Here is a 10057-nt window from a genome sequence, read left to right as displayed (position 1 = left end):
GGGATGCTTGATCAACAGGTTATACGCAATGGAGCCAAGGGCAATATTACCATCTCTGTATAAACTAATTGACAGTTAAAACTGTTTCTCTAATGAGTTTAAACCCAAACAAAGATCTTAAATCATAATGTGAATGTATACAAAACTGATTCTTGAAAAACAGTATTGAGGATTCTATGCAGGCATATCAAAAAGTTAACCAGTGACAATGAGCTTAGAAAAGGTCTTGCCTGCTATAGCTATTAGGATACAAGTTTGCCAACCAAATACAGCTCTCTTCCTTTATAAGGTCCTACAAAAGAGTCATCCATCTTATGTGGTTCAGCCATGTTAGGGTCTTAGCTGTAGACACGACGAACGTGCGCCAGATCATAAACAGAAGGAAGCATTAATGATATATATTACCAGGATAATAAAAGCATAAAGAGAGTGACTTATTGTCCATTACGCGTCCAACTGTGACAAATGTGAAAGCTCACACAAAAGCAACTACAGTAAAAACTTAGAACAAAATTTACTCTTTAAGTTAAAATATTCGTGTTAATCTTGACACGTGTAAATCGGCATATACGGCACGTCGTCGTCAAGTAATGGTATGTGACACGAGAGAGCCAGCGTCCATAAAAGGAAATGAAAGGGGAAAAGTAGCTTGTGTAAAGGCCACCTCATCTGTCATCCTGATCACTTCCATAAGAAAACAGTGTGCCAAATCTCAGAGCTATCTTCTTATCCACACCACCAAACACCTCTCATCAATCAACCATCTCCTTCCTTCCTTCCCACTCATTAATAAAAAAATAATTGCCAATTAAACAATTTAAATCATTTAAAATACCTATCCAGCACACATTGGCATGTCACATGCGCGTGGGCGTGCCTTCTGTGGAGTGCAGCCTCTTACTCAAATAACTGCAATAAGGCCTTTAGTTTGAAATATTTTTTTTATTTTTTCATTAATTTATCTTTTTTTTTATTATTAGTTTATTTGATTTATCTTTTTTATTATCAAAATGACATTTCTGCCAATCCAATTTGAGATGTGGTAAACGTCGTTAATCACGTACGTAAGTCTACGGGGCGGCTTTTAGACGGATATACGAAAATTCGACAATCGTGAGCCGGAAGTAAATGATTGAGAAAAAAAAAAAAGAAAAGAAAATTGATATAATCGGACAGTTCTCTTGGGGAAAAAATAAATTGAATTAATCACTATCATAAATCATAAGCAAGTGAGGGAATCTCAACTGCTATGTACACAAAAAATTATCACTGAAATCGGCTTCAAAAAAGTAGTACATGAAAATAGAGTCCAAATTTTTATGCTAAAAAATGGAAAATAAAATGTCTTAATTATAATCTAGACTTCAATTTTGGGTGGCAATAAGAAACGGGGCTTTTTAGCAGGATGGGGGCTTTCCACTTCATCATCACCAGAGACGAAGAAGGCAGGCGAGAATTCCGGTAACACCGGCAGGTTAAGGTCAAAGTCACGGTGACTGACTTGGCTATGTGTAATAGTGGACCCGACACCTTCAGATGATGTCACTCCGCTTTTTTCGCCGCCTTCGTAGTGACAGCGTTTGTGTCCGCCCAAGGCTTGACCTGTAGGAAAGGACTTGTGGCAGATGGAACACTCATGGGTCCTGCCAGTGGTGTGGGGTGCGGTGGCGGTGGCGGCTGTGTTGGTGGTGGTTGTGGTGGAGGTTGACTGCTCGTCGCCGCCGGATCCTTTACGGTGACTGGCCTTGTGTCCACCCAGCGCTTGGTAAGAAGAAAACGCCTTGTTGCAGATGCTGCACTTGAAGATAAGCTTCTGGTCCAAGGATGTCGTAGCAGCTGATGGAGGTTGCGGAGACTTCTGCCGCTGTGAGGAGGTGCTAGCGGTGGGTATGACGGGGACGGAGGTGGTTCCACGAGCAAGCATGACAAGACAAAGAGCCAAATACTCCTCTTCGGTCGGAGGGTTATGGGGACGCTTCGACCTTTTGCGCTTAGTCCACGGCTCAACACAGTGAAGATTCACTTCTTCAAAGCGGAAAGGAGGCGTCGGTGTTGTTGGAGAGTTGAGAGCTTGTAGTGCCATAGCGCAGTTGAAACGACAGAGTATTGAGATTTAGAAGAATGAATGTGAATGTAAGTTGCGTAGAGCAGAGAGTGTGAGAGAGGCTTTTAAAGGAAACGAGGAGACGGAAGTTGCGTGACAAGTGGTGCGAAAGTAAGCGACGATGTTATAAAGTGTAGCACGTTTTGTAATTGGCCAACTCGACTCGAGTCGAGTCGGTCAAACAAAGAGAAATAGTTGCAATTGTAATAGTTTTACTATATGTGGGCCTTTTCGTAAGTCTCCAGCGAAGACTCGAAGACTTGAACAACTTTTCTAAACAAACGCGGTGTTCTTAAATTAGCTTCCAGCAGCCGGCAGCCAACATGCAAAATTTACTATAATTAATACTTATCACTAATTAGTTGCCTAATCACATGGGGGGTGGGTTTCTCAGTGTAGTGGATAAAAGAGAAACAAGTGTTAGCCAGTGAAGGTGGTGTACTTAAGGCCAATAGAAATTACTAAGCTTCCTACCACAGAAAATACTAGTGGAGGAGACTGTTCATAATGAAAGAATCAGATTCAATTGCATAATTTGGTATAAATTTTAATAAATTTCCGCAATTAGCCTTGTTGATTAAAGGCCAGTATCTATCACCACGAGGATGCCATGTATAAAACTTAAACTCACGTGGTTATTAATGATAGGGATTAAAATTCAAAATTCAAAGCGCACATGTAATTTATGTCCAAAACTCTTTGGACATTACCGTCATTTACTTATTAATTTTGCATATATTTATTTTCATCGTTTATCATATGAATTTATACTTTTAAAGCATCTAAATTTCCAATTATTTGACTTTGTACCAAAATATTTTTATTTCAATAAATAATTTTTACAAATATTTCCCCGTCACTGGCTGGCTTTTTAGTTATATAATCTACCCGTCGCTGATTTGGTATCTGGAAAGGCATAGGAAGATACAGGAAGCATCTAGAATGCACACGTGCTGCCACCAATTACAGTACCTTTTCAATAAAATTAGGGACACAATTTTACACAAAAATAATTATATATTATTATATAATTAAATATTATTTTATTTTAATTATTTAATTATATAATAATATATTATTACTTATATACATAATACTACTCATATTTTTCGGGTCTCATTGGTCCTTATTCCCCAAAATTTACTGATTTGTATGGACTTGTACGAGATTTACATGGGTTTAAGTTTACAAGCTATGTGGGTGTTATTGGTTTCTTACTTCAGATCATCAGCATCAGATTCTATGGGCTAAGCATATTGACTCACTCAGCGTGTCTTATTTTTTATTCTCACAACTTAAGTGTTCTAAAATGGACAGCTTTTGGTGATTGTGATTCTTTGATTAGCCCTAAATTTTGTAATCATAAAACTACACATATATATATTTTAATATATAAATAAATATATAAATAATATATTATTATGTAATTGAATAATTTTAAATTAAAAATAAAATAATATTTAATTATATAATAATATATTTTATATGTACTTTTTTGTTTTCTCTCAAAAGTATGTACGCCGTTTTTCTCTGTTTTATAAAGCTCAAACTTTAACTCCACAATTAGAAGCCATTAGACAAACTTCTAGACTTTGTTTGCAACTTGTTAGACTTTGCACACCTACATAATAAAATCCAATTTTTTCAAAATCGAATTGAACCAATTGGTTAAATTGGAAACTAGTCTATGGTCTATTCTAATTTTTACTAAAAACTAGTTTGATATATGATTTATTCAAATTTAATCAAAATTGATGAATCAGATAAATCAGTTAAAATCGATAGAGTTGGATTTGACCAAATTTATTGCTATAACCCTAAGTTTAATTTCTATTCTATTTTTTGGGTTTTTTTTTTTGTTTTAATAAATTAAAATTTATGTTTAAAAGAAGCAAATATATTTTATTGTTATAAATAATTATACAAATTTGTTTATAATAAACTTTATATAATTTATGTTTAAAACATGTATTAAATGTTTGATAGTATTTAATAAATTTATTATAATTTGATAATAAATGAAATTGATTTAATTATAAACTAATAAAATAACTAATTTGATCACTAATCTGATCTAAAAAATATGAGATGCCTTCGTAAACTAAACTTGGAGCCAAAGTAAAAATCTTATTAAAAACCCATGAAGATTTATACTTTTAATCTTAAATAGGAAAAAGGAACAAGTGTTGAGAAAGGCTTGGGGCAGTGAAGTCATTGCTTACATAAACGAAAATCTTAGTTAGGTTTGGCATCTTGGCATATATACTTAGGAAATTGCAGGTGAAACTTCTAGACTAGAAGGAGATAAGCAACACACATAAGGAACTTAAAAGGAAAATACGCCACTCCTCCTTGAAGCCTTTGGCCGAATATTAATAATCTCTTTTGGCCTTTTGCGAATCCCCTGATGTCTTGTAGTTGCCTTTATGTAATGTGAAAGAACGTACAAATTCACGGGGCAGAGTCATAGCTTGGAAGTTGGAATTTAGCATCAGATGCTGCCTTTTTATATGCTGAAATTGGGAAATGGAAGTTGAGTGTGGAGGAGAAGAAGTGATAAATAAAAGATAGCGTCCCCATCTCCAATGGCCGTCATCCCTTACGCAACGCAAGTCTTCTGTGTGAAAATTTCTACTTTTCACAACTTGATTAGTAGATCAAAATTTTGTTAAGATATTCTTATTATGGTGTTGGCCATTAACGAGGCCTACTCAAGCAAGCACTTGCTTAAGTCGACGATTGTGTCAATGTTTTCGAGTATTTATTAGACCAAGTTGTTGGACGTGGCCCATTTCCAGGCGTGAATATAATGACTTGTTACTATGCTATACTGAAACATAGGGATGGGTTCAAATCGAATTAATTTCAATTCAAAAGCTAGTTTAATTCGATTTACTTTTATTTAAATTTATTTATTTTAAATTTGAATTAAGTTTGAATCAAAAGGTTTAGTTTATTTTATAAACCGAATCAAATTTGAGGTAAAGAGAGTTTCACTCGATCGACTCATGAGATAGGTGGATAGGTTGATTCGATTTATACTTGACTCATATTTCGATTTAAATTATATTAAAAAATTATTAAAATAATGTTAAAAAATGTGATTTTGTTAATTATTAAAAAATTCAAATAATAAATCTAAACTACGAATTCGCATCATATATTTGAATTAAATTCGAATCAAATAATTTTTATTCAAACAGAACTCAAACTGTTCTTAATTTCAATTCAATAAATTTAAAGTAAACTTGAACTAAATTATTTTTTATTCAAATTAAATTCGAATAAAAAATATTCAAATTCAATTTAATTTATACCCATCCATACATAAACACATCCTTTCAGTCACCACTTGCATGGGTGGTTTTTTTTTCTTGTGGGTTGTTAGGTAAGACTGTCACTCCAACGTACTATTTTTAGGAATTTTAATGGGGAGTTTGATCTTCAGAATGTAAACCAAAAAAATATTATTAATGTTAGATTAATGGTAGTTAACATTTTTTAAGAATATATTAATGGAAATTGCGTGGATTATTGAGAATTTTAGTTGTAAATTCAGTGTATGGGTTTATATTTTAATTATTTTTAAAAGTGTGCATGATATGGGAATTTTTATATATTTTATTTTTTGAAAAGATCTAATGTGTAGATCTTCAGCATATCCCTTGATTACGACAAAAGTATGGCGGCAGTGACGAGTGAACGGGGTGATCTATGCAAGGTTCTTCTCTTTAGGTTTAATTGTAAGACCTTGACGGCCATATGCAGTGGTTGCTTGTTCTTTTTGCACTAAAATGCCCCTACTTGACTTATTACGTAGCAACTAATTCATATTTGGCAAATTAACCCCCGAGTGAAGTCGACGCGTCCACCTACCGCCGAGTACCATCAAATGATGCAAGCGATTTCACTTCTTAACATTTTAAAACCCTCCTCTCGCTTCGCAGCTTCATTGCAAAGACGACTCTGTCCCTCGATCGCCGGTGCCACCGCTCCGGTTAGCGTTCACTTACTCCGGAATCTCTCGCAAAGTTACCGAGTCTCGGTTCCTCCTCCGTGGTGTTGTGGTACTGGTTCGGTTTTGTCCTAAGTAGACATCTCTGCAAAACTTTCAAATTTTTTTAATAAAAAATTGTACTTTCTATAGTGTGAATCACGGAGATGAAAGGGCAATAAAATTAAAAAGGGCAATTTTGGAATAAAATATTTTTCTAAGATTGGTGCATTCTAAAGCTCTACTGGGCAACAGTCAACAGAGAGCAGCAGACAACTGGATATTTTCCTTCCCTTTCTGGGTCTCTAAAAATCTAACGGTTCGTTATTGCGATTCAGTGCAGCATCAAGAAATGGCTTCTGATGATGGACAAGACCCAAGAATCAGTCGGATTTCTTCCGTTATTCGTGTTATTCCAGACTTCCCGAAACCAGGTATTACTGTTTAACTATGTTGTCAGCCTTTCACTTTAATATTGTTGGCTCAACTTATATTTTGGCCTAATGATCTAAGTGTTTCTACCTGGGTAATTCACCTTGTCAACTAGTTGGTCGGTTTATTATTTTATGAATGATATGTTTGTTTTTATGGCGTCAGGGATCATGTTTCAAGACATAACGACGTTACTTCTTGATACAAAGGCTTTCAGGGATACTATTGATCTGTTTGTTGAGAGGTATAAAGACAAAAACATATCCGTCGTTGCAGGTAGTTTCTCATTTTATTTCTGTTGCTGTTGCATTTGCATACTCTTTAAATCTCTAGTTTTATTTATAGTTGATTACGACATGATTTCTTTCTTAGTTTACTCCCTTGTTTAAACTTGGTTTCAGAGCAATATTTCTTTGTTTAATGTTAATTTCATTCTGTTCATAGCTATAACGATCTGATACGTTTTTCCTGTGCCAAAACTGTGGTAACTAAATCAGAATTTTCTTCTTTAACAGTGATTTTACGGGATTTCAGACTGATCTCTAATATTATAAATATGTTTGTCTAGCAGTAATGTGTTTGAACGTTGTCTATGAATTGATAATACTATACAGAAGTTCTTTGCTAACTCTAAATCAAATTATATACATTGTGACCTGACCAACTTGATTTCTTTGTAATTGATGAAACCTAAATATCAAATTTGTGGCATTGCATATATCTATTTCTTTGTGCAGGTATTGAAGCAAGGGGTTTTATATTTGGACCTCCAATTGCATTGGCTATTGGGGCAAAATTTGTTCCTATGAGGAAACCCCATAAGCTTCCTGGTATGTTTTTGCATCTGAATTAAATCTTTTAAGTAAATGTATAGGCTTTTGGCTTTGTGAAAAGTTCTTGGTGGACAATAATTGTGTATTAATTTATGGAGTACCATGAATTGACATACTTTAGTTTTTGCTTCAGCCATATATCTAGTGGGACTGGTGTAAAATGTTCCCAATTTCACTAATTCACACATGTTATCACTAAATGCTTCTTGAATGGCTTTTAACATGATGATGAGATTCTGACTGTTATACACACTTCACATTTTTTTGGGGTATTAACATTCAAACGGTAAGATCATCTTAAAACTTCTTGTTACTCTTTTTTTTTTTGATGTGGAGTCAAAGTTAATTCTGGCCAGAAAATAGTGCTTTCTAAGATTTTATTAATTCAGGGAGAAGTTTCTTGGAAATAATTCTGTTGACATCAGTTAACCATGAAGTGTATAGTTCTTCCATATTATTGATGAGTTGATTTCTTGCTAAGTGCTTTATTCTGGTTATGACCGAATATTTATCCCAAAATCTTATTTTCTTAAGTATTGAAATATTTTCATTTCACTAAGCTAGAATTTTTGTGACTGTTAGGGGAGGTTATTTCTGAGGAATATGCTTTGGAGTATGGAACAGATGTAATGGAGATGCATGTTGGTGCTGTAGAAGCAGGTGAACGTGCTTTGGTTGTAGATGATCTCATTGCAACTGGTGGAACCTTGTGTGCTGCAATCAGGCTTCTTGGTATTGTGCTTAACCTTAAATTTTGAATTGCTTTACGTGTAAATGTCATCTGATTGCATATATTTCATATTCTTCTCCTTGTATGCTTAAGTAAGGTTTTGCTCAATTACATTTAATTTTCTGGGAAGTTGGGATCCAAATGCTTTATTGAATCGTTGTGATCTTTTGGTGAGAGGGGAGGAGAGGTGGTGTCCCCAAGCAATTTATGTCATAAGTTCTTGATTAGACCACCAATCAGCTTAATAGATTCTTCATGATGTGTATGATGATAAATGCCTTATATCAAAAAATAAAATTAATAATAATGGGTGTATGCTGACGAAAACATGCATAAAATGTCATCTAAGAATTTACAAATCAAGAATTAGACTAAAATGGGACTGATTAAGGAGAAAACCTACAGTTTCTCTTGTTTTTGGGGTTTCTGCTTTGTTTTTAAAATACATTTTAACGGACCTTTAGTCAAACAATATACTCTCTAGGTGGATCACCTGAAGAAATGTGTGTAGTTGATGTGTTGTTTTCTATTGGCTTCAGGAATTTCACTCGTCTTTTTTATGTTATCAAAATATGCCTGCTCACATTGTTTCAATTATTTTTTGCAGAGCGAGTTGGGGTGCACGTGGTTGAGTGTGCTTGTGTGATTGAATTGCCAGAGCTACAGGTATGTTTGTACTCCAAATACTCATTAGTTATTCCAATTGCGAATTACCATTAAGCTTATTTGTTTTCTATTATAGTCTAGTTGGTTTTGATTTGGTGCTTAGCATTTTTTAAATTAATCTACTGTGAAGCTACTTTAGTTTGAACCAAGAAACTATTACATGAGGTTATCTAAATGGCTCAGAATGTGTAATTGGTTAGTCCCATAGGATAACTGTTTGATTCCAAATTGAAGACTTGTTGATGAGATATAACTCTGTCACAGCTAAGTAACATGTACTAATATCTGGGTAGGTATTCAGTTAAAATTTAGTAGATGCAATAGCAATGTCCATAAATGTCACAGAATCGGAAACAATTGACATATACATCTTTTACTTCATAGTCTTTGGAGAAACTGCTAGTCAAATTTTGTTTATTAGATGTGGTTTCATTTTATTTTAAAAAAAAACCACAAACGTGCAAGTGAAACTGAAATGATTCTTTTTACATATTATTGGCAAAATTTTTATTTTAATTTCTTGTGTGATAATTGGTATAATAAACTCTAGTAAATTCTTTGGTCAAATAAAAATATAAACACAGGAGTCTAATAGCTATCTATTTGTTCTCGGTATACTGTTTGATTTAATAGTGCCTTAAGTTCTACAGATAGTGGTTATAACTTTTTACTGATATTCGTTCATTGGCTTTTTTCAAAACTAAGACAGCTGCACTGGTGTTTATTTTGGTTTATGTTATAGGGTCGGAAAAGGCTAGGAGATAAGCCTCTATTTGTTCTTGTAAGCTCAACTTGATGTCAGTTTTGGGTTCAAGTGCACAATTTTCAGCCATATGGATTGTAATTGATGGAGCACTGCTCAGACCTCAAGAACGTTTGAGTAGGGAATAGGCTTTGTTTGATAATAAGGGTGTATTAGACTGCTATTAGAGCATTGTCATTATATTTTTCTCGTATTTTAGGTAATAGGATGAGGCAATAACTGTAGGGAAACTGGGTTTGCCATTGAATTGATGCACCATGCGTTTATTTTTAGTGTGTATGAGAAGAATCTTTCTTGTATCATTCCCAATATGAAGCTGGAAATTTGCTTACAAGTTTCAGTGGATGTAGCGAGTCTATATCAGTTTAAGGTGTATGTGAAATATTAGCCCGATTCCTTTATCAAATCATCTCTCGAATCTTTGCCAGACACAGTGTGAAAGAGTTGGTAGTCAGAAACATGAGAAAAAGCCAGAAGAACAGTGAATTATGTTCTTTAATCGCCACAAAATCATTTCATGGAGCTATGTACCTTG

The 10057-nt window shown here is 34.2% G+C and overlaps 2 protein-coding genes across 6 annotated transcripts; one reads left to right on the top strand and one right to left on the bottom strand.

Moving 5' to 3' along the window:
• Window positions 1–1181: 1181 nt before the first annotated feature.
• Window positions 1182–2233, bottom strand: LOC123203572 (zinc finger protein ZAT10-like). Its single transcript, XM_044620000.1, has one exon. The coding sequence runs from the start codon at window positions 2081–2083 to the stop codon at window positions 1358–1360; it is 726 nt and encodes a 241-aa protein (XP_044475935.1). The 5' UTR covers window positions 2084–2233; the 3' UTR covers window positions 1182–1357.
• A 3526-nt stretch (window positions 2234–5759) lies between these two features.
• On the top strand, window positions 5760–9856 carry LOC123203571 (adenine phosphoribosyltransferase 1, chloroplastic-like). 5 transcript variants are annotated; one of them, XM_044619998.1, is made up of 7 exons: window positions 5769–6171; window positions 6442–6532; window positions 6696–6806; window positions 7268–7360; window positions 7946–8095; window positions 8701–8759; window positions 9502–9856. In XM_044619998.1, exons 2-7 carry the CDS (start codon window positions 6451–6453, stop codon window positions 9553–9555), a joined length of 549 nt encoding a protein of 182 aa, XP_044475933.1. In that variant the 5' UTR covers window positions 5769–6171; window positions 6442–6450; the 3' UTR covers window positions 9556–9856. The 5 variants fall into 5 exon arrangements, with proteins under 5 accessions (XP_044475932.1, XP_044475933.1, XP_044475929.1 ...); XM_044619994.1 differs by having other exon boundaries at window positions 5769–6177; window positions 6437–6532; XM_044619996.1 differs by having other exon boundaries at window positions 5771–6171; window positions 6437–6532.
• Window positions 9857–10057: the final 201 nt, after the last annotated feature.

The sequence above is a fragment of the Mangifera indica genome, chromosome 19 (assembly GCF_011075055.1).
Source record: "Mangifera indica cultivar Alphonso chromosome 19, CATAS_Mindica_2.1, whole genome shotgun sequence".
NCBI lineage: Eukaryota > Viridiplantae > Streptophyta > Magnoliopsida > Sapindales > Anacardiaceae > Mangifera > Mangifera indica.
This window is presented reverse-complemented; position numbering and strand designations above follow the sequence as displayed.